Here is a 23,922-nt window from a genome sequence, read left to right as displayed (position 1 = left end):
CTGAGTAGCAAGAAGCTGCAGAATTGCTCAAATCAAGCACCAAAAGGGTCAATAAGAACATTGACCCTCAAGCTCTCATGGTTCGGGTTACTGCTCTAATTGCCAGTCATCCTGAAGTGCCAGACACTTGAATTAGCTGTTAGATTAAAAAAATTAAAATAAATTTGTTGTGTTCTTTGAACAGCAGCACAAGTCATGAGCCATTGGTCACATGGAGCAGTGTCTCTCAGATCACAGAATCCCAGAATGGTTTGGGTTGGAAGGGACCTTAAAGACCATCCAGTTCCAACCCCGACACCTTCCACTGTCCCAGGCTGCTCCAAGCCCTGTCCAGCCTGGCCTTGGACACTTCCAGGGATCCAGGGGCAGCCCCAGCTTCTCTGGGCACCCTGTGCCAGGGCCTGCCCACCCTCACAGGGAACAATTTCCTCCCAATATCCCATCTAAATCTCTCCTCTTTCAGTTTAAAGCCATTAACCCCAGTCCTAAGATGAGCTCCAGTTTGGATACTCTTCTGTCTAACAAGTTCATTAAGTTTATTGTGAAATTTATCTTTCTGTTTGAAATTAAGAAAAAAGTCCCTGCCTAAACATCTGCACGAAACTGTTAGAAAATTGTTTTTTCTGAGAATGTGGTTCTGTCAAATTTAGTTGAATCAACCAACAGCATTCAGGTTTTAAGGGTACGTGGATGACATGGAGGAATGGGAAGATAAATATATATGCATATATGTGATCATATTACTCTGCTTTCCTTAGGGTTTTAAAAGCCCTTCAGCATCTTTCAATCCATTCCCACCGATGCTGCCTGTCTGTACAAAATTCCTGGCTCTCCCACAGCTGCTCTGCAAATGAAGTGTTCCTGGGAATGCCTACAGCTACAGCCACTTATGGGATGAACAGTAAATTCATCATTTTGGGAGGCAAACGTTTTAAACTGAAAATACACAGTGAGAGTCGATAGTCATTTTAAATGAGATGCAGTTTGTTCACCTGCATTAGTTCAGACACAATAAACACCATATGATGCCCAAAAGGTTTAGATTTTGCATAGCTGTGTTGCTGGAAGAGCTACTAAAATGGACTTAGATTGAAACTACACGAGAATTTAATTTCTATTGCAGAAATGGCAAATTTGCCATTTGTTGTATGTTTTTTAAATAATGGAGCAAATTATCATAACTGGCTAACAGAGATCTAATAACTAAAACCAGCTCAGCCAGAGGGCAGCAGGAAAAAGAACATTTTAATATCTCTGAGGAAGCGAAAACAACATTCTACCCTTGAGCTTTAGCAGATCTCTAATCCTATTCCAATCTACATTTTGCATTATCTGTTATCTTGAAAGCCCTCAGCAAAGAAGAAAGCAGAAAGTGAAGGTCTGAAATAGTTTTATGGCAAATAGCAAACATGTTCAGATGCGGCTGTCAGGGAAGAATAATTAAAACCAAATTAAAATCCTTGGACTGCCCCTTCCCAAATGTGCAAATATCAGTAGGTGAAATTGTTGACAAACTGTTTCAGCTGTCTTCAAACCAAAGCAAAGCCTGGATTTAGCCTAAATAACCCCTGAATGACACATTTTGGTCACAGATTCTGAGCTGGAGAGAGCCTGTGGGGCCAAAATCATTGGAAAAGAGGACACAGCAGATAAAGTGTTTTGTTCTGTCTACAGCTCTTAGGGAATTAATACTCTCTTAGAGAAGTTTGCACTCCAAAAGAAGCCCACTGAGCAAGAAAAGAGCACGGCAGAAATGTGTTATTGGGAAGGGCAGGAACAGTGAAATCCTTTATCACTTTGAAATCCTCAATAGAAATCCAGATATAAAGGAGGCTGGAACAGTGAGGTCAGGGACTGAACACGTACAAAGGTTGGGAAAGCATCAAACTCCCCAGCACACATTAAATCTGGCCAAAAGATGTTCCTTGAGACTATTTTCCCTCAACATGTTGATTGGATTTACAGTCTAAACCATATTGATAGCCAAAAAAAAAAAAAAATCCACAAGCAACTGGCATTTGTTTCTTTTGAAAAGAGCTGAGGAGTTTTAAAAAGTGTTCATTTCCATATTGTTTCTTGTCTGAAGAAAAAGTGGATTCAGAAAAAAAAGGGAGAATAAGTGGTTGAAATTGAGACTGGATTCTTTGAACTCTACTGGAAATAATAATTCTATGAAAGCACTACAAAATATTTTAAAATATTGTTCTGTGGGGAAAATATTTTCCCTGTTCTGTTTAAAATAGATCTTCTTTGGATTTGGGGTGTTTTTTATAATGAAGTATTTAATTTTATAATCCGAATTATTTAATGGATGCATTTGCCATTTTTCTTTACTCCAGACACAAAGATCCAATGGCATTTGCCCTCACCCATACAAGAACACACATTTAGTATTCAATTTTTAAAATGTGTTCCAGGAAGCAGCAGTGGTAAACAGCATTTGGGATAACCTTACAAACCACCCTACCAAGATGAGTCACAAGATACTGAAAATATAAGACAATCAATTGGGCAAGGGTGAGTTTCTGTCATCTATTCATGATGCACATAACATTTATAAATGCTCAATAAAAATGAGGTTTCAAAAAACTAAAGAAACCAAAGTCTAGTGTAAGGTAGTTTTTGAGGGCCCTGCAGTAAAGAGAGCATTAGGGGGATTTTAGGATGGGTTATACCAGTATCTAAAGGTGTTTGTCCCTTGACACTGAGTAGAGAAGAATTATGATTATATATTAATATAGATAAATATCTTAATCTGAGGCCCTGGCACAGGGTGCCCAGAGAAGCTGGGGCTGCCCCTGGATCCCTGGAAGTGTCCAAGGCCAGGTTGGACAGGGCTTGGAGAAATCTGGGATAGTGGAAGGTGTCCCTGCCATGGCAGAGGGTGGGACTGGGTGGTCTTTAAGGTCCCTTCCAGCCTAAATCATTCAATGATTCTCTGATTCTAATCCAGACATCCAGCATTTAGGTGGCTAATTACTGCTCTAAGTAAATTTCCTGACTTATTTAGGTGCAGAACTCAGCTCTAACATGCACAGGGAAGTACAGAAGCAGCACTGATGCATTCATGTTGTCCTTTAAGGAAAAACTGGCATGAAATAAATGTATCACAGAGATCATCAGATTTTAGTAGAGACAGGATCCATATCTTCAAAATCTGCACTTCCAAGTCATTTTCATGGGGAAAATAGACCTGAGAGAAACACAACTTCCTTTTCAGGAGCATAAGTCACTCTGGAGTGAGCAATTCACCCCTTGCCCAGGGAAACAGAGAGGGGTTTGTGCAGCTGGTTCTGTGCCCTTGCAGTGACAGCAACACTTGGGCTTTAGGGCTGGCAGTTCTTTCTAACAGGCCTCACAGATTTTGGTTAAACAGCCACATTGTCATGGCTTTGGAAAAGAGCCCTGGAAACCCCCTCAAGCCTGGCAGGCTTTGCCTTACATCAACTTCCCGACCCCACAGCTGTGCTCAGGACACCTCTGGAAGTTTGGTCTGGAGAGTTTCACCCCATCTGCTCCCCCAGGAAAGCTTTGAGCAGCACTCCCTGATCCCCAGGCAGGGCTCAGTCCTGCCACAGGACACACATCCACTCTGAGAAGCAGCAGAGCTCATTTCACACATTGGGAAAAAACCCTTTATTGCAAGCCCTGCTGAGAGGGGCAGGTGGGAATACAAGAGACCAAATCCCTAATAGAGGAATAGTGCTGTAAATGTGATTTTTTCATAGTTTTGTCCTTTCTTCCTGCTCTTTTGCTTCCATTTCCCCCTCCTCTCCATGCAGCTTTGGTTCTGCATCACAGCTCTCCCCTCAAGCTGCCTGCACAGGAAATCCTCCTGGGCTGCACACTCAGCAAACCCAAGTTGCAGGCAAGCAACATTCTTGCTAGAGACTTGAAAAATATCCCTCCAGGAGCTGGATAATAACAGCTGAGCAACAAGAAAAACCACTGATTCTGATTTTACTTTTTTTTTATTTATTTACAGGCTCCTTTTTAAGAACTCCTCCTAACGCCCAGTTTGTTGTTTGACTGCTCATCCCACTCTCCTGCAAGCTCATGAACTCAAAACCAGCAGGGAAAAAAAATCACATGAACGTCCTTATATCAGTGTTGTCATCATTTTATTTGCCTGTCACAGAAATTATTGCTACTTCCAGAGGGCAAAAAAGTGAAGACATTAATGTAATATACGGCAACTACTTTTTGCTTTGTTACCTGCTGCCTTGCATTTCTAAGACTGGGATTTCTTGTCTGTCTAAAGGAAAGTTGTGGTAGATACCTGTGTTTTCTCACAGTGTTGTGAACCACATTTTGGTAGAATATGTGTATTTTTAGACTTTTTTTCTCCCCTGTCATTTATCTTTTGTGAAAATCAGCTTAATAAGCTTAAAAAGCTTCAAGACCAGGTTGAACTGGGCCCTGAAAATCCTGGTCTAGTGGGAGGGGTCCCTGCTCAGGGAAGGGGGAGTTGACATTACCTGACCTTTAAGGTCCAAAATCATTCTATAATTCTATGAAAAATGTTTTAATCAGATGTCTTTCTTTAGCTTCTGCAATAACTCGTACTGGCACCTGAAGTGCCCAGGTGAGGTTACAAGAGCCAGTGCACCAGACAGAGCAACCAACGCAATATCCAGGGCTCCCACCACCTTCAGGAGTGTAAACACATTGAGTTTTCTCAGAAAATAACCCCAGAGACTTAGAGAAATCTCAGGTGGAGACATCACCCTGAGAGAACTCTCACTCCGGCACTCTCTGTAAGTCCCTATCCCACCTAAGTGACGGGATAATGAACATCTGGAACTTGAAATCCTAATTTTTGTGCCTCAGAAAGGTGCTTGAAGTTGGTTGGTATCAAGGCCTCTGTGCTTTTACCAAACTGCTCTTCTCAGATGATTTTTTGTGATACCAGAATTCTGAGCCTGCTCTTTGAAACTGCTCTACCCAGTATTACACATCCCAGGACTTTGTTTTTCTCTTTTAAACAAGGCTTTTAAGAGGCTGCTATTTTCTGCTGCTTGCCCCCAGCACCAGCTCCTCCTATTAAAAGGGAAAAGCTACAGCAGCATTAATGCCTTGGTTAGCTGAGTCTTTGTCTCCTGTGGAGAACATTCCCAGCAGCTCCCTGGCTGTGTTTGTACATATTTATATTTTCATTCCATAAATAACAGGGAAGTCCCGTGCAACTGTGCACTGTGCTAGAGAAACCTACAGAGAGCTTGACTTCTCTAACAGGGTTATGAGATGCTACAAATCACCAGGCAGGTAAGCTCATTAAAAGCTCTCTCATTAAGCCCTGGAATGGAAAGAATAGTTTGTTTAAAGAGCAGGGACCAACCCAACCGTTTATGTTCGTGCCTGAGGAGCCTCACATTTGGGCTGCACTTAAAAACACTGCAGGCTGGGAGGGAAACTAGCAGAATATCGTGTCTGAATACACTGTGTCTCATCTTTTAAAAAATAACAGAGGCTGGAACGTAGATGATTCTATTTGAAGGCAGCCTGGCACTGGAAGTGACAGCCAGGGATGAATAATAGAGGATACAGAGAGTTCTCTGCTCTGTAGCCTTTACACACCCTGGGAAGATTGAGAGATACTACCCTCTCAGCAAACAAACAGGGGCTGAGCAAACACTTCAGTTTCTATCCTCACCTCTTCACGAATTGCTTAAACATTATCAGATCCAGATCAGATCCAATCTCTGCTCTGTGAGGTGCTGCCAGTACATCCAAATCTGTATTTGCCCATCTGACTCTCACTCAGGGATCACACTTCAGGGTTGTTATACAAGAGGCTTCACTTACACCTTCCCTTTTCCACATTTTTATTTTAAAGGAGACAGTAACATTCTTCCCAGCTACTCAAACATTGCGCAGAATATTCTCCCACTGGAAACATTTAAGCTTAGCAATATTAAATATGTACCCACAAGAAATTCCAAGTATTAGGTGAGAAATACATCTGATCGAATTATTCCAGACACTTAGAACACCTGCATTGCAGTTACATTTAGAATTCAGTTCATACACCAAGCCAACTTTGTGAGTCATGAAACTCATTGTTTCTCAAGTACATTTGGAACCAGACAAAGGAACAATGGTTTAGGATCCTTTCTCCTCCATAATTTTATGATGACTTTTGTTAATATTTTCCAATTAAAAAACCCCAAAACATTACCCAGCGTTATCACAGATGGATGGAATGTGAAGTCAATCAAAATGACAGTGAAAGTGAATTCACTTTTCACTTTTTAGAATGGTTGGGTTTGGAAGGGACCTCAAAGACCATCCAGTTCCAAGCCCTGCTATGGGCAGGGACTCCTTCCACTATCCCAGATTGTTCAGAGCTTTATCCAAAGCAAAGAATGGGAATGACTGAGAGGAGGTGAGCCAGCTGAAAGAAGTGGGTTAAAACCAGCCAAAAGAGCAACACAGGCATTTAAATCTAGGAAAGCACTTAAAATGGGGGGAAAAAAATAAAGCTCAAGAATTCCTCTAAAGGCCTTGCAAGCATCATGGTGCCTTCAGTCCCAAGTGGTTCATAGGTTAGGTCAATGCAGAGCAGCTGTTGAAGACATGAAAAACTGAATCACCCTTGACTCTGACAGTTAGAACTGGCTTAAAAATGTTCATTTCTAGTTATTTCTTAGCATATTCTCTTCTTGTCATCTGGTCAGAGCCTATACTTGAAGCCAGCTGGAATTTCCCATTCATACTTGGTTCTCTTTTTTTGCCTTTTCTTGGTCTGTTCATGGATGTGGACGTCAGTTTGGGGGCTTTTGTGGCTAAAATGGGTCTGACTATTGGTAGAGCCAAAAACTACACATCCAAGCAGGTCTGAAGATCCAGGAGCTCATACGGGCACTCTGAGGAAAATGGGATCTATCCTGACTCCTGAGTCCAGGAGCTCTCCTTGGGAGTGACTGGAGATTCCCTGAACAGCACCAGCTGTGCTTAGAGGAAAGCATTATCAACCCAGTTTTTTCCAGGAACTTTCTGGAGTCAAGGATGACTTTCAATTACTCTATTTTTTTTTAAAGTCACATCCACTCCCTTGCTAGAAAATTGGAAAATCTGCATGACAGGAAAGTGCCAATTTGAGGTCACCAGCACAGCGCACTAGAGATGGTTTGAAGGGAAAGGGTGTGCCCCAGTGGAGAGAAATGTGTTACCACAAGCACCGCAAAAGAATTGCAGCAAGGGAAGAACCATGAATAACATTATATCATTCCTGAAATTTGGTCTGTGAAAAGAACTGTAGGGATTTAATAAGAAATGAATAATACACAGAAATTGTTGTATAATCTCTGTGGTGGGCTCTGTGTGTGCAAATACACAAATTCACGTGTGTTAAATGGTTAACTTTAATATCTGGATTCCTGCAAAAGACTGCAGTAAAATCTTATATTCATAAAAAAAGATCACAAACTTTGCAGAAGCAGCAAATAAAAAGCAGGTTTCTTCTTATTAGCTCTGGTTTGTTATTTGGTATTTCATTAAGAACTGTTCTTTCCACAAGCTGGAGCTGATCACTAATTATCCAGCTCAGCAACCACAGTTATGTCCTGAAACGTGAGCAATTGGGAATTTGCTGTCCTTCTCCATCTGCCAGGAAGGTCACCCATCTGAGAACTCAAGGGATTTGTTCATTTATTTCCCTTAATTAAAAACTGTTCACCTCTAAATAACAAGACACCTTTTGAAGGTCTCAAGCTGAGCACCTAAAATCTTGAAATATTGAAGGTTGTTGGCCATTTAACAAAAATGCCTTTTATCTTTTGACTCATTTAATTATTTTGGTTGCAATCTGGAAAATATGCTTGCATGGCCAGGAATTCAGCTTTCCAGTTTCTCCCAGGGCAGGATGGATCCATGTCACCAGAACTTCTGTGTCTACAAAAAACAGCATCTGAATTTGAGCTAAACTCCCTTTACAGTCAGGAATCTCACATGAACATCAGAGCCTAAATCAGGTTAAGTCTGGGGATTTTTCTCCCTCCCCATTAGTTCAGAGGAAGTTTACTGTAGTAATTTTAGAGATACATTATAAAAATTAAACACAGTCAGTTTTTATTAAGTAATCATTTCTATCTGACCAGGAAATCTAAGGAATACTCACAGGAGCCATGCTCTAGAAAAAAATTCCAAGACCAGATATTTGTATGTAAAGGACTGTATTATCTGGATGAACACAAGCATGGTACCAGTGCCAATCCAATTCTTTAGAATTTAGCTGAATTATGCCACATTTCAGATGTGCAGTGAAATGAAGTGGACTCTAAACAAGAGCCAAAGGGAAAGAAAATGTATTTTTGTGTGCCAAAGTCAAGACAAGTTCCATGTGCTGCCTGCTATGCATTGGAGAAGACAGGCCACAAAATCGATACACAAGAGCAAAAAACTCTGCAAAAACTTCTGAAAAATGCTCTGGTCACACCACCAGCACATTAAATAGCTGTCATTTAAAAATAAAATCAACTAAATGTCACAAATTCTTTCAGATACCTGGCTATTAAAGCGTAGTAACATGAACATATCCATGTATTAAGCAATGTAAAGCATTTGCATGGAAGTAGTAGAAGGCTCTGAATGGGAATGAGCTGGAGGATTTAAATCCTGGTGCTATTTGTAACTGATTCCCTGTGAGCAGTGCTCCTGGAGAAGAGCTGAAAAGCAAATTTGTGATCAATGGTTTAACACAGAATTGTGCTGAAATGCAACAAGAGGTTATTGCAGGGCTTGTGTACAATTCCTCACAGCTACAAAAGGAAAAAAGAAAAAAATCTATGTTCAGTGGTTTTATGGCTGTTATGTGAGGAGAGATCCAGTCACCGTGTGCAGGGACAATGGAGAGGGAGAGCTACAATCCCCAGATGTGCTAACACTGAGTTATTAATGGGAGAGCACATTGTTTAGTAAGTAAAGACTTGTGGGGAAAATTAATCCCTGTCATCTTCATAAAGAGTCGAATATCTTCAGAAAGATGATGAATTACTTTAAGTGCCTTTGGGATCTTTAGGGGCCCAGTTGTATTGTTTCCTAAAATTGCTCCTCTGAAAATGGAGGCCTGCAAAAGCACTGCCTGGAATATCTCAAGGTTTAGGTTTCACAGGGGGGCATGAAGTGAATCTCTAATTTTAACCCCTCTGTCTGGAAAAAAATATTCTTAAACCAATGGATTTGAAACAGGAGACCCTTTTTTTTTTTTTTTTTCTTTTTTTAATTATTACTTCATTTTATTTTGAATTTCGGATAGAAACAGTGAAGGAATTCCCTCAAGAGATGGACATGCCCTTCTCAGGATGAGCAGTGATCACAGTCCTAATTCATTAACAAAGGAGGCTGGAAAAGTCTTTAACCCAAACCATGAGACCACCCAGAAAAACCCAGAATCAGTGTCAGCAGCAGATCCTTCCCTCTTGGCTAGTGCTGGCCTTGAGAACATATATTTATATCAGAGCAATGCAAATAAACCTATTTTTCCTTACCATAGGAAGCAATACGAGGCTGAAGAAGCAGATCTTCCAGTTGATGGCCATCTTCTCTCTTAATTTTGCACAAGTTTTGCTCGTTAACACTGTGATTAGGGCTGAAGCACAGGCTCTCTGCAGATATTTTGGTTGAGGTCTTCACATCAAGGCTCAGATCTCTGCAGAAAAAGAGGAAAATTATTATAAATATGGAAACCACGGAGAGAATGAAAAAGAAATGGACAGAAAACAGGGAATCCAACATTTGAACTGCAAGTTGCACTTAGCAGAGATCAAACAGGCTTTTGCAGATTTTAAAGATGGTCTTGGGTATCTAATTTAAGGCCAAGGACTTGTCTGTATGATCAGTAACTTGTGTCAAAGAAATACTGGAACAGGTTCTGTAGCTGCAAAGACCTAAATTGCACCCAGGGGAGAAGGAAGGGTGGATTACTGTGAAGAAAAAGGACCTGGCTGCTTCATCTCTGATTTTGTGGTTTGCCTTTCCTGATTTTCAGTAGTGTCTTAAAAGCAAAACTGTCCAGGGCTTTTTAGGGGTTGTCTGGTTCCCAAGATAGTTTGTCCAGATAACAAAATCCATTACCAGACTTGTTAATAACCTGTTAAGAACCTTGTTAAGAACCTTTCTGAGAACTTGGCAGTAGAGGGGCAAAGGAATGAACTGAGTCTCAGGCTAAAGAATTCATCCAGGACATAATCAGGATTGACTTACATGGACAACAATGTCATTCATATTTGTGACCTACACCGCTTGGTCTCTGCCCAGAAAGAATTGAGGACTGGGGGGAAGGTGTTTTAAGATTTGGATTTATTTCTCATTATCCTACTTTGATTTGTAAAGGAGTGTTTTGTGAAAGAACTTTTAGAACCAAAGGACACCCAAGTTTTATACTGACTGCAACACGCTGCCAGGACATCAGCATTTAGAAAGGAGAGTCTTTCAATTAAAAAATAAAACAGGAAAATTAATCCCTCTCTAAATTTTGGGAGAACAATGATTCATGAAATTCACTCTAAACTGATCTATTTTCTTCCATCCTCACTTGATCAGTCACTCACGCTCTGTTCTGGCATGGAATCTAATTACTTAACTGTACTTCTGATGGTTTATCAAATAATGAGCAATTGACAAGATCTCAGCTGAGGAGGACAGCAAACATCCCTGGTGACATTCAGCCGTGAGGACTTGGAATGCCATTAACAGAAGCACGACAAAACCAGACAGACGCATTAGCAGCTACTGGATTTGAAATTACTTCCTGATCATTTGCACTCCTGTGTGCAGCTCAGTCCAGAAAAGCCAGAGAGGGGTGTGGAAGTTGAATTCTATCCTTTCATTCTGTCACTGTAATTCATCAGGAAATTATTAAATGCAGGGGAAGGGTGGGAGATGCCTGACTAAAAGATGGGTAAATACAAATACCCTGGGGGAAAGTGGTAACCTTTACAAGACCCTCTTTTCACTTTAACCTGGTATTCCCTAGGTTTGAAAAGTGGAGGGTGGGTGTTTTCTGTCTCGTCTTGAGATTCAAAGGAGCTTCTAAAGAGACAAGAACCTCTGCAAACCATTTCATGGCTTTTCTTCCACATATTGCAGGGAAAATAAAAGAATCTACTTAATTTTTTTCCCTTCAAAGTAGTCATGGAAACCTGCACCAAATACTGGGCTGAGGCCTTCATGTCATCCACAGAGACTGGAGTGTTTATTAGGGAATAACAGCTCCCAGAACTTCTGCCCTGGACCTGCAGCAGAACCTTTTATATTGTTTAGCTGTTCCTGGCAGGTAAGTTATACATATATTCAGAGTCCACCTATTACTAAAAGCTACTTATCTTTATTATCAATTAAAGGGTAGTTATCTCTATTACCAATTAAAGCCCAGCTATCTCCCAGATAAGTACTATCACCCATATTATACTAGAAAAATAAACTTTTAGAAAAAATATAGGCAATACTGATAAAGCATGACCACTCAGTACTGAGAAAAATAAATAATATATCAGTATTGCATTTGGAAAGGAAGCTTGAATGGTCATATTTTCTTCTGATATCACTGGTAGATAAATCCTGTAATTTCATTACTGATGCTTCATGTTGTTGTTTTATCTGCATCTGCCACTGTAATTAAAATTAGTGAAGTCAGAATAGCCAATAACAGAGGGGTTGCACCTTTCAGTTATGGTTAAACAGTTCCTCAAAATAATCTTCAATTATCTCTGGTGAAACAGAAGGGCTGTTGAAGTGTCTGGGAATCTGAAACTCAGCTGATTGTTCCTAATATAGAATGGGTTTCAGGGGGTTATTTCAAGCATGGCTGAAATACAGGAAGAAGAAGAAAATAAAAACAAACAACTTTGTTTTGGTTAAATAATGACTTAAGAAAATAATTCATCCCCTCTGAAGGTGAATTCATTCATCCACTGGAAACACTGTCAGTGCCACAGTAGATTCTTTATGAAAGTATCTGAGTTGCTTCAAGGGCAGGTTGGGAAAGCTCTGGCAAAACTTGTTCTGCTGCAAGTGCCCATTTCTTTCTCCACCTAAAAAAGGGACTCTGGAGGCTGGGGAGGACAATTCCTCCATGAGAAGCCCACAAGTGTCAAGTGCACAATCTGATGTCACGAATGAATAAAAGCACACAGTGAGTCCTTTCCAGGTACAATGGGACTGCTCCCAGGGAGGCATAAAAAAGGGAATAAATCACTGCTCAAAAGGATAAAAAGTCAGCATATCAAATAATGGGTAAAATTGTTATACAACATCTCAGAATGTACCCACTGGATGAATGAAATGGAGGAATTTTTTTTTGGATGAATGAAAGAGGATTTTTAGCGGCTTTCCAAGGTAGTTATGAGCTCTTACTGAGATCTCACCCAAAAGAAACCACCTGACCTGTTGGGCTCCTTGTTGTGGTCCTCTGGGACGCGTGCCAGTGGTTTGAAAGGAAACCAACACATTTCAAAGCTGGCCCACAATGGTTTAGACCAGCGATGATCAAATGGGAATTCATTACTTAATTCATCTCCCTTCAGTGTCCAGTCAGGGGCTCCCACCACATCCTCTTCCTGCCCCATGACCAAGCTACTGCACAAGAGTGGAAATCTGAAAGCTTCTGACAACATGCAGGAGAAATTGAGCTTTTGCACACTGAATACATTTCAGGGAAGTCAACCACTCCATGCACAGTTATTCCAACACTTAGAGACATGAAGAACGTTTCCCTATGAAGAATAAACATGGGTGGAGAATTACAGGGTGCAAAATATATGAACAGGTAATTATCATAAAATCCTAGAATGGCTTGGGTTGGAAGAGACCTTAAAGATCATCATTCCAAGCCATGGATAGGGACACGTTCCACTAGAGCAGATTTCTGACCTTGGACACCTCCAGGGATTGTCAGTCCACAGCTTCTCTGGGCAACCTGTTCCAGTGTCTCACCAACCTCAAAGTAAAGAATTTCTTCCTAAAATCTAATCTCAACCTACCCTCCTTCCATTTAAGGCCATTTTCCCTTAGACTTTCACTACGTGAAGAGTCCCTCTCCAGCCTTCTTTTAATCCCCCTTTAGGCACTGCAGGGTTCCCCTAAGGTCTCCCTGGAGCCTTCTCTTCTCCAGGATGAACAGTCCCAACTCCCAGCCTGAATTCATAGGAGAGGTGTTCCTGCCCTCTGACCAGCTTAGTAGCTCTCCTGAGGGCTGCAGCACCTTTCATTACACACCTGATATTTTTCTGTCCTTAGGCTCTCAATACAAAGGTGCAAAACCCATTGCATTTGATAATCTCCCTCCTGTAAGTTCCCAAACGTGGTATTCCAGCTCCATCATTTATATTACAGGGCATGGTGCCCCTTCCTCAAGTTCCTGCTTGCCAGCAATGAGCAGAGTTGGGAAATCAACCCCTCAGTGACCGAGGACACGTCTCCTAATTTTAGAAACCTGGGAGATACATCCTCTCACATGAGCTCATCATCAAGTCTCTTTTTATACCAACAGGGAGAAGCAGACATGAAGAAAGCGTTTTGTCTGACCTATTTTACCCATCTACTTTAAACTTTCAGTTTGTCTCCCAGAGTGTAAAGGAATTCTGAACAGCCAGCTCGATTGTTGACATCTACATTGTGGATATCTAAATTTGGACAGAATAATCCCACCTCCAGTCTGAAATATATGGATCAGCAATATGAAACCCAAACCAGCAAAGTTTAACCTACCACAAAGGATTGAGAAGGAATTTGATTGTTTAGGATGTCAATAAATTGATGCTGATATATTTAAGGCAACAGGAAAGCTAAAAGAGGATGTAACTGAATATGAGACAGCAAGGGCTCTAAAGTTTTCCATGGAAAGTACTCCACAAAGAGCAATCCTATTAAGGCAAAAAAAAAAAAAGAACATCATGATCTTTCCACTATCTTTAATAGAGTAGTTATTATTTCTTCAAGTTTAAATATTTTGGGTTGGTTTTGTTTACCTACTTCCTAAATTTGCTGAAATTAAAGTTTCTTCACAGATCACAGCAGCTGAGGGTCTGACTCTGCTTTCTTTTACAAACCAAGGAGACTTTTATTCTCCCTTTATGTACTTAACTGGGAAAGTCCCTCAAGTCCTTGTTCCCACTCACCAAGTCTGCTGTCAATGACAAAACAGGATTCAAAGGGTCATTACATCAGGAGGTCTAAGAGGTGGATTTTCAGAAAGGATTTACTGCTACAAAGGACAAAACCCTTTTCAGCTGCACATGAATGTCTCAAGGGCCTCAGAAATCCCACACCGTTGCCTGAAAGAGTTGTCAACAAACAATGTGGAATTTTTTCACAGGATGGTCCACAAGGATGGATGCAGGCTGTCCGTTGTTCTAACACGTGAGCTGATGTGGGAATCATAGGCTGAAAAATACCCATTCATGACATACATTCAGACAGACTGCTGGTATCCAGTGTTTTCACTGTGCAGGAAAATTGTTGCTTTAGAAAACAAAATTTAAAAGGGAGCTGATACAGCACTAAGAACAATTTTGCATGGAAATAGTTGAAAGAAATACATTCAACTGCTGCCTGGCTTAGGCTTTTCAGTGTTAATGAATATAAATCTGTTAGCAATACTCAGTAATAATCCTTTTACTTTCTGGAGGAACAGGCTTTTGATTTTTTTTCCTTGCATAAAACTCAGAAAACACCTGTGAATTTTACCAGAACTCCCTTTCTAGAAGTGAAGATAAAGGTGTGATTACAAAAGTAGGAAATGGTAAACTGCGGATGCTGAGACTCCCATACGCAAATGAGAGCTTAGGTGTCCAAATATTTCTGCATGAAGTAGGATTATCGATTTCATTTACTTCCATGAGGACTTGTGTGGGAAATAAATCAAAGCAACGTGCTTTTGCAAGAAGAATAACTGCTGAAGAGGATTCACAGAGTTGGGGGTTGGAAGGACTTCTGGAGAGTGTCTAGTCCAACTCCCCTGCTAATATAGAGCATACAGAAGAAAAAGAAGCTGTTTTCTGCATGCTGTTTGCTGTTGCTGCTTGGCTTTATCATGTTGAGCAAGGTCACATACAGCAGGTTATTCAAAACCCATTTCAATTTCTGAATATCTCAAAAGTTGAGTCTCAACAATTTCCCTGATCAACCTGTTTTAGTATTTGACCGTTCTAACAATAATAGTTATCTTACAGCTGAATTTCCTGTATGTCTGTCTGTGCTTGTTGCCTTTTGTGAGCACAGAGAAGAGCCTGGGTCCATCTCCTTTGCACCCTCTCATCGGGTATTTCTACACACTGATAAGACCCCCCCAAACCTCCTCCAGGCTGAACAGCCATAGGTCTCTGAGTGTCTTGCTCTAATTCCTTAACAATCTTTGTGGCTCCTCACAGAACCCACTGCGTTCATGCTCTCAGCACTGGACCCAGCACTCCAGGGCTGAGAAAGAGGAATTATCACCTCCCTTGACCTGCTGCCAAGGCTTTTCCTCATGCAGCTGATGCTGCTTTTGGATTTCATCGCTGCAAGGGCACTCTGCTGGCTCAGGATCCACTTTGTGTCCACCCGGAGCTTTAGGTCCTTCTCTGTAGAACTTCCTCCCAGCAGCTGAGCCCCAGCCTGTCCTTGTGTATGGGATTATTCCTCTCCCAGTGCAGGACTTTGCATGTCTCTTTCTGCAGCATGATGAGGTTTCTTTCTGCTTATTTCTCCAGCCTGTCTGGTTCCCTCCGAGCAACAGCAGAATCAACCTCTCGGTCTATCAACCACTCCTCTTAAATTTGTGTAACCTTCAACCTTCTTGCAGGTGCACTCTGTCCCATCATCCAGGTCATCAGCGAAGAATTAAAACAGCACTGCCACATCAGAAAGATCTGTATAGTTCAGCCCAGCCTACCCAGGCTCTCTGTACAGTCAGCAGAGATGTAGGTAACCTCAGGGAGCAATTTCTACATCCTAAAGCTTGATGCCTTAAGGCATCCTGAAGGATGGAGATTGGAGGGACCTGGTCTAGTGGAAAGTGCCCCTGCCATGGCAGGGGGTTGGACTGAGGGCCTTTTAAAAGGTCCCTTCCAACCCAAACCATTCTATGGTTTTATGACACTATGCCTAATTTTGGACAAAGTGAATTACTGCTTTGCAAGAGTTTATTTTTCTTTTTTTAAATTCTGTTCGTTCAGCCTGATGAGGGCAAACAAAGAAAATTCCATTCCCAAAGTTTATGACACCAAAGGATTAGTGGTAAGCAAAGCAGAGCCCTGACTTCTCTCTATGTTGCAGCCTTTTCTTACTTTCAATACTATCTTTATTCCTTTTATTAACACAGCCTAATAACTTCCATGTATGTTTTACTTCAGCTGTCCCTGATTACAATTTTGGTGGAGTGTTGGTTTTATAAAAATTTCATTCTTTTCCTTTGAATGGTTTCCATTAAATTGAATTTCCCTGAAGATATGAGCATTATAATTTGTCCTTACAAAGTACACTCCTTATCACTTCTGTATAACCAGACAGCTCTTGTTTTTTCTAGTCCTCTAGTTTTATAGAATTTTCCTAACATATAAAAAACCCCATGTAAAACTATTCTAAAACAGATTTTAGTAAGTCTTGCTCAGCCAGTTCAAGAAACTCATCCAAATTTACACTGTCTGAAGATCTGATTCATTTCTTGATTATCTACAAAATATCAAAATCTCTTTGAAAGTCCAAATCTGCTACAACCCATCCTTCATAGGTGTGGTCATAAAGCCCAGCCCTTCCTGAGATCTGAAAGCTTATGCTTTTCTGGGACATAGTATATAAAACTAAACAAGACTTGATTTTTTTTTAAACAAACTTCATTTAAAGTGCCTGAATTTTATAAATAAAAGAAATTCTCACAATACAACGATTCTTCTCCTTCATATTATGCTGCTTCACCAGTACAGATATGATGAAACATTGAAGGTTAATGACATCTAAATTCTGACTGAGTATTTTGACATTGTAATGACTTTGAATGTCTCATTGATGGAGCTGCTGCTTCAGGCTCTCTGAAAATTCAGGTGGACATGGGTGGATCATTCACCCAGAGGTCAAGATTTTCTAGCTTATCTTTGCAACGAAAGCAGTGAGAGACTCATGATAGCAGAGGCTATGGAACACAATTCCTACCTCCCTGGGCACAGGATTGCTTTTCTTGGCAGGTCTCCCATATAACATCACCGATAAAATTCTTGCCTTGATTGGCATTATTTTCCCTATTGCATTATCCATCAGATTTATTGTGCCCATATGTTATTGAAATGGTGAAATGACAAGATTCCTTAACTAAAGACCATAGAGCAGGGAAATAATTGCCAACTACCACACATTCAGGAAGCATTATGCAAAGCAAAAAAAAAGTATGTGAGAAGATTCCATTTTCACAGCAGATCAATTATCCTTTTTAAGCATCTGTGGTATATGCGATACTTCATTGCTAATATGAAATTAATACTGGGATCATAAAGATAACGATGTGCTGCTCCCATTCCAGCAGGGCTTTAAGTGCTGCTTGGCGAGGGCCTCCAAAATTATTACTCCACAACCAGGAAAAAATGTTCTCTACCTGGTATTTCAAAGCTTTGCAAGAGCCCCTTGATTAATTTGCTTTCCTTGACTGGTGGTCTGCATTTCCTTCCCTGGTTGTAGGTGTAAATATTGTTTTTCATGATCACGTAGGAGGTTGTAAGCACTGTAACCTGTCTGTCAACCTGTCCATCAGGCTCTGCTTTGAACCTTCTCAGCACACGTGGAGCAGACATCTCTCACAGGCAGAGGAAAGAGTAAGAGCAGAAAATGCAGCTCTGGACCAGAGCCTTTTATTCCCATTGTCTCTGAGGATCTTCCCAAGTGCAGTACTTGGACAGTACCTTCAAACCAATTCCTTAACTCAAAGTATTCTATTTATCAGAGTAACACCTTCAATTAGCCCTGTTGATGTGCTGAGCTGATTATCTTGAGATCAAACATCCCCAGACCTGAGCCAGGCTCCATGCAAGGTGCTCTCAGCTGTGAGGAAATACTAAGGGTATCTTTAACAAAACATTCCACTATTTATTCAGCACAGGCAGACTGCAGAGGAGTGTTCCTGTAGCTGGTGATGGACCCAATCTTGGAGCTCCAGCAACAGCACAACAAACTCTTATCACCCCCAGGAAACAAGTCTACCCTTCCCGTATGAGAACAGAAGTAATAAAATAGGCAATGAAAGGGAGTAATCTGCGTAATAATCTGTTGCTTTGGAAGGTGGTGAATACAATGAGCATCAGCCTGATGCCAAAGGAATAAATGCGAGATGGCGTGAAGAAAACAGTCTGATACAACCCTGGTATTGAGAAAAGGATGGTTGGGAGTGTGGAGAAATTGCCAAGTTGCTCAGAGAGGATGATCAAATGATCTTCCTCTGCCTCATTTGTACAATTCCTTGTCATTTTCCAGTGCAAAGTCAGAGGCATTCTGAATGCAACAGCTTGTACTTCACTGAGCACTCTGAGCTGACAATCTGTGGTGATGGCCCAGATAAACATCCACGCTCCTCCTCTGTGCTTCTAATCAACATTATTGAAAGCTTTCATGGGCCAAACTCCAGCCCATCTTGATAAAGAAGGCACAGATATAATGTGTTTCCCAACTCCTCACTGGGTAGAGAAAAGATGCCTCTACTTTTGTGATTCCTCAAGTGCACATTGTCAAGGAAATGTATCCCAGAACAGGCCTGGGACTACAGTCCTATCTTCCATTCTTTTTTTTTTTTCCTTTTAACAGTTTCATTCTTGTCTACTACACTGAAAGATAAGGTTAAGATACTGCATGAGCACGAGGAAACCGCATATTTTTCTTCCCTCCACATTTCCTTTTGTCCTCCTTTCCTACTGCATTTCTGACAGCCTGAGCTCACCCAGCTGTGTCCCATATTGTGCTTAATAAACTCATTACATTTGGACATTATTAGGACCTTCCACAGCACATGGTTTTGCAACCAGGGATGGAATCCAAGGCACATAAATCTGGCTGTCTAAAAGGGAACCATCTCTATCCACGCTGGCTTCTCTCAGCTACCTCCACAGTGAATAGAAGATGAGCAGTTCCCCTCAGCAGCACGTGGCTTTGCCTTGCTCCCAGAAAATGTGCCACTCATCTTGGAAAACAGAGGGCTAACAAAGAAGAAAATCAGTTTGATTAGCTCAGGAAAGCCTGTGTGGAGTAGGCACAGCCCTGAGAACAGCAGAAGTATCAAAAAAAGGAGGAAGAAAAGTGATTGAAATTAAAGTCAGTGTTGGGACAAGAAGTTAAGCTGGGAACTGCAAGAAAGCTTTGGACCATCAGCAGGATAAAGCCCTGGAAGTGCCTTCCAGAGAGAGGAGGAAAACAAAAACAAAACTTAGAATTTTGAGAGGACTCCATATCATGTGTGTACTTTGTTAACCAATTTCTCTGACACGTGGATCACTGCAGTGTTAATAGATACAGGTTCCCTCTGACTCAGAGCTGGATCCCACCTTTCACCTTAAAGCATGGAGTAAACTCATGTCTCTGCAATGAGGAACACTTTGATGAGGAAAAATGCATCCCTGGAGGTGTTTCAAGGGTGTATGGATGTGGCACTTCAGGACAGGGTGTAGTGATGAACCTGGTGATGTTAATGAGTTAATGGTTGGACTCGATGATCTTGGAGGTCTTTTCCAACCTAAAAGATTCTAAAAGCTCCTACTCACACAAAAGGCAGTCTTTGTCTGACACAGAAAGAAATGAGTCTGGAGAAAATATTGTCTAGAGAAATGAGTCTAGAGAAAATATTTCTTTCTTTTTCTTTCTTTTTTTCTTTCTCTTTCTTTCTCTTCCTTTCTTTCAGCAGGTTTCAAAGGCCTTTGTCCTCTGTCTCACGAAGCAAGGACACACCAGATGACATTGTTGAGAATGTTGCAGACAATTCCAACCCTGTCAGCCCCTTCTCGTAGTTATCTCTGGATTGTTTCCTTTATGAAAAATCTGGAACTCCTAAAAACTTGTAGCCTTGCAAAATAATTCCACACTACAAAACTGAATTCCCAAGCTATGGTTCAGAGCACTGATGATGTCTTAGCTGAAGTCGTATTTCAGGGTGCCCAGAGCCTTAAAAGGGTGTGAATACATGACTTACAGCAGTTAAGCTTAACAAAATCTAGAAAATGTAAATATTCAGCTTAATTCATAAACCACTGTTTCACTATTATTATGAATAAAGTAGCTCTGCCACTTCTAGAAAAACCAAAAAAAAAAAAAAAAAGGCAAATACAAATGAACGGAAGTGATTCATGCCCATGGAATCATCTTTTCAGCCAGTGATTAAGACTATCTCTATATTCATCTTCATTTTGCACTCATGGATTTCCATGAGAGTTCTAGAAGATGAGCTGGCCCTACAGTGCTCTATAAGGTGGCAGAATATGGCCCTAAGAGAATACCTGGGAAGGTCAGAGAAATGCAGGACCAAAACAATTTAATATAAACACACACACACATAGACATACAAGTACATGCCGAATTCGTTGGCCAATAAATGATGTGTTCTCTTCTTTTATCAATTCTAAAGGTGTCAAAAAAACCCCAAAAGAAACCCATCAAAACACAACTGGGAAAGATCAGTTGCATCCATTATAGCATTGTTTTTACTCCTGTCAAATTCCAAGCTACTACAGCAGCAAACTTATGTACAGATCCTGTGTGAACAGGAGACAATGGAAACTAAAAAAATGGGTAATTTTGCTCTCTTGGATGTGTCTGTTGAAGAGAAAGCTGGAAATCCTGATCATAGATATTAATCTGTTTGATGATGAAGTTTATAAATTGACAGGATGGTCATCGCCATCAGATGCAACCCAACTTTCTATGATTCACATTTTCCTTTAGGAGTCATGTGGAACTGGAATATCCCTTGTGGCCCAGAAAACAATCAAAATGCTATTCCTTTCCACTGGATAGCTTTGTCATTTTATCATCATGCATCCCAGTAAAACCCAGGATATAAACACGTAAATCCAATCAAGCTGAAATCCCCTCTTCTCCAGCGTGCCCACTGCACAGCTTGAAATAGGTTGACTCATGTCTCAAAGACACAACTAATGCCTCTCTCCCCATGGCAGGGGGGGTCCTTCAGAGCCCTGGGTGAGAGTTACCTCATTCAAATGTGCACCTCTAAACCCGAGATAATTTCCCCAGATTCCTTGTATAGTCCTTGAGACATAATCAGCACATCCCATAGAGTTCCCAGCATATGTTAGATTATCCTAAATTATGTATTTCAAAGCAACAGATTAATTAGGTCCTATTTCTCTATATTTTCTATCAGGAGGAAGGGAGGGAAAGAGAAAGATTTGAGGCACAGCATTAAAAGATTCAGTCCAAACATTAAAAGTTGCCAAAGCTACACTCAGCTGATGAGTAGCATCTCATAGTGGGCAGCAAAGTAAGGTCAAATAATGTGAAGTGTTTAGCAACATTTTTCTTGCTGCTCCAACCTCCTCCCTTTACTTCCCTCACATCATATCAAGTGTAAATTCTGTTCAGGTCTTCATTCACACCCACCTTGAGTTTAATATGTAATTTAAGCTCAGCTGAAATGGCACTGAAAAAACACCATCATCATCATGTGCCTTTCCACGCACGTTGGGGATGAAGCTTTGACCCTTTAGAAACTCTTTAGGACAGAGGATTTTGGCTCAAGATTTCACAATTTCACCACAGTGTATAATTTAACAGTTCTACATTATTCCCCTATTTCCTTGGATGCTCTGGGGAGAGGGTTTTTTCTAAGCTCCTCTAATAACTACAAGAGCACCGCTGTGGGCAGGCACAGCTTCCCAGGCTGGTTTCTCATGGAAACACAGGATCTGCCCATCCTGGTCAGCATTTGCTAAAAACTTCTGAAACAATTGGAACATTTCCTAATACCCAATCTAAAGAAAAGCAACCTAAGAAAGTTTCATTGATCTCCAGCACTGGGAGATCACTTCAGCAGCCTCCAAAGGATGCAATTTATTAAGACAAGAAATCCCACTGTCCCAAAGCCTTCATTTCTGCAGGCTGCATTATTGATGACCCTCATGGCTGCAGATGGCACAGTGCTACCTTCAAGTGGCCTTCCTGGGCTTCCTCATCCAAACAGAGGATTAAAGAGAAGATTAAAGGTGGACCAGGATGAGAAAACAAAGGAGAAACCATCAATGGTACGTGAGAGGCAGTTGGTAAAACCTAGGGCAAATTTTAATGGTTTGTCTGTGCTTTGGCTGACCTTGGAAACATTCTTCTGTTGAAACACGGAAGCAGTCTTAGGAACTAGGTACTAGTGATACAGAATAACTCTGAGTTATCTTCACAACAGTCTGGTGAACTGGCATCTAAAAGTCTTTTGTTGTTCTTACCTGGGAACGTGTCCTGCACCAAAGACCAGCTTTTCATTGCAGGCACTACCCAAAAAAATCCCCCCAAAACCAACCAAGCAACTAAATGAAAAAAAAAACCACAAAAAACCCACCCCAAAATAGACAAACCCCAATCAAATCCTCCACATGCAGTAGAAAAGGTGAATCCACATTTTATGGTATTTCCTTCCTCATATCCCAGAGTTCACTTCTGTCCCTGGAGCTTGTTGCCAGCTGCAGTAAATGAGGCATGGGATGAGTTTGTATGTGTTGCTGAAACATGTAACTCACTGGGGAGAGCAGGGTAGCGACACAGAAAGGGAAGGAAGAGAATGATCTCCTCTCAGCAAATCAAACTAAATGTGTGATAACCTGGAGTCAGCACAGTGGGAGGCTGTTTTGGACAAGCAGAATAAATTTTGTGCTGGAGTCTGGATAGGATGGTGCACAGAGGACTCTCCAGGGCACAGCTTGGCTGCCATTAGATGTGCCCAGAGAATTGGGTATTTTATTGAAGATTGTTTTATTCAGAAACAGCCATGAAATGAAACCACTGTGTGAGGCAGAGAATATTTTTTCCAATAATATTTTGCACATTTTGGGTGTGTCTCCCACTTAGATGAAACCAAAAGTTGTGGCATGGATTTAGAAGTCTTTTGGATTGTTTAATTCCATCCAGCACTGCTTGACTATAACTGATCACTAAATCCTCCTTGATGGACAATAATCGCAGTTTTTTTCAGAAATAATTCTGGCTGACGTTCTACAAAGAGGTGGTGATATTCTCTATTATCTTCAAGTCAGCAATGAAAATAATGACAGTTTTTTAAACAAAATAATGTAGGATAACATAAAAAACACCCTTCCAAAAAGGAAAACAAACTAATAAATCAACCCCAAACCAGGACATTAGGACTTACAGGTCATAAACAAGCAGGTGAATAAAACCTTATAATTATTCAGTGATAGTCATCCAGCTCCAGTCCAAAAAGCCATGACTAGCTGTAGGAGAAGAAGAATGGGCTGCAGGCAGCCTCAACCTTGAAGAGTTACAGCTGTGCTGAACCAGGTGTTTCTACCAAAGGCCAGAGCCCAGCTGGCCCTCTGGCAGGTAACTCACAAGAGAGAGGAGAAGACCCCAGATGAGGGCCAGTAATAAAGCAAGTAGGGCTGAAGCAGCTTTAGGTGAGAGCAGCCTCCTTTTAGCTCTGGACTGAGAGTCAGTTTTTTGTTTACCATGAAATGGTGCCCCCTGAGAGGAATATGACTGCAGACCTGAGAGTAGTTTTGTGTCCACTGTCAATTAGCATCTCTCTAAAATGGAAATTAATGTGTTTTTCTTTTTCTCCTGCCTTTTAAATGTGTTTTCCAAAGCAAACCAAATGCCTCTGTTTGCTCCCACACATAGAGGCCTCCTCAAGGCAATCTTCATCTCTGAAGACAAAAGTAGCAACTTCTGCAGAGTGCCTTGAGTAAGAAAGGAGGACATTGAGTACTTCACATCTAGGTAGCCTCAGTATTACAG

At 41.0% G+C, this 23,922-nt stretch overlaps 1 protein-coding gene across 9 annotated transcripts in view; it reads right to left on the bottom strand.

The window, feature by feature from the left end:
* Nucleotides 1–23,922, bottom strand: part of ADCYAP1R1 (ADCYAP receptor type I) — a 144,566-nt gene that overhangs the window by 103,242 nt on the left and 17,402 nt on the right. For all 9 annotated transcript variants that reach the window (XM_042043073.1, XM_042043072.1, XM_042043076.1 and 6 more), the window contains one exon: nt 9,489–9,649. In XM_042043073.1, the coding sequence (XP_041899007.1) occupies nt 9,489–9,539 (51 nt within the window). In that variant the 5' untranslated portion in view covers nt 9,540–9,649. The remainder of the gene's footprint in view (nt 1–9,488; nt 9,650–23,922) is intronic.

This window comes from Corvus kubaryi, unplaced genomic scaffold (genome assembly GCF_017639235.1).
Source record: "Corvus kubaryi isolate FWS band 111438036 unplaced genomic scaffold, C.kubaryi_AGA036_p1.0 37398, whole genome shotgun sequence".
Classification (NCBI taxonomy): Eukaryota; Metazoa; Chordata; class Aves; order Passeriformes; family Corvidae; genus Corvus; species Corvus kubaryi.
The sequence above is the reverse complement of the archived record's forward strand: the minus strand, read 5'-3'. Positions and strand labels throughout refer to the sequence as shown.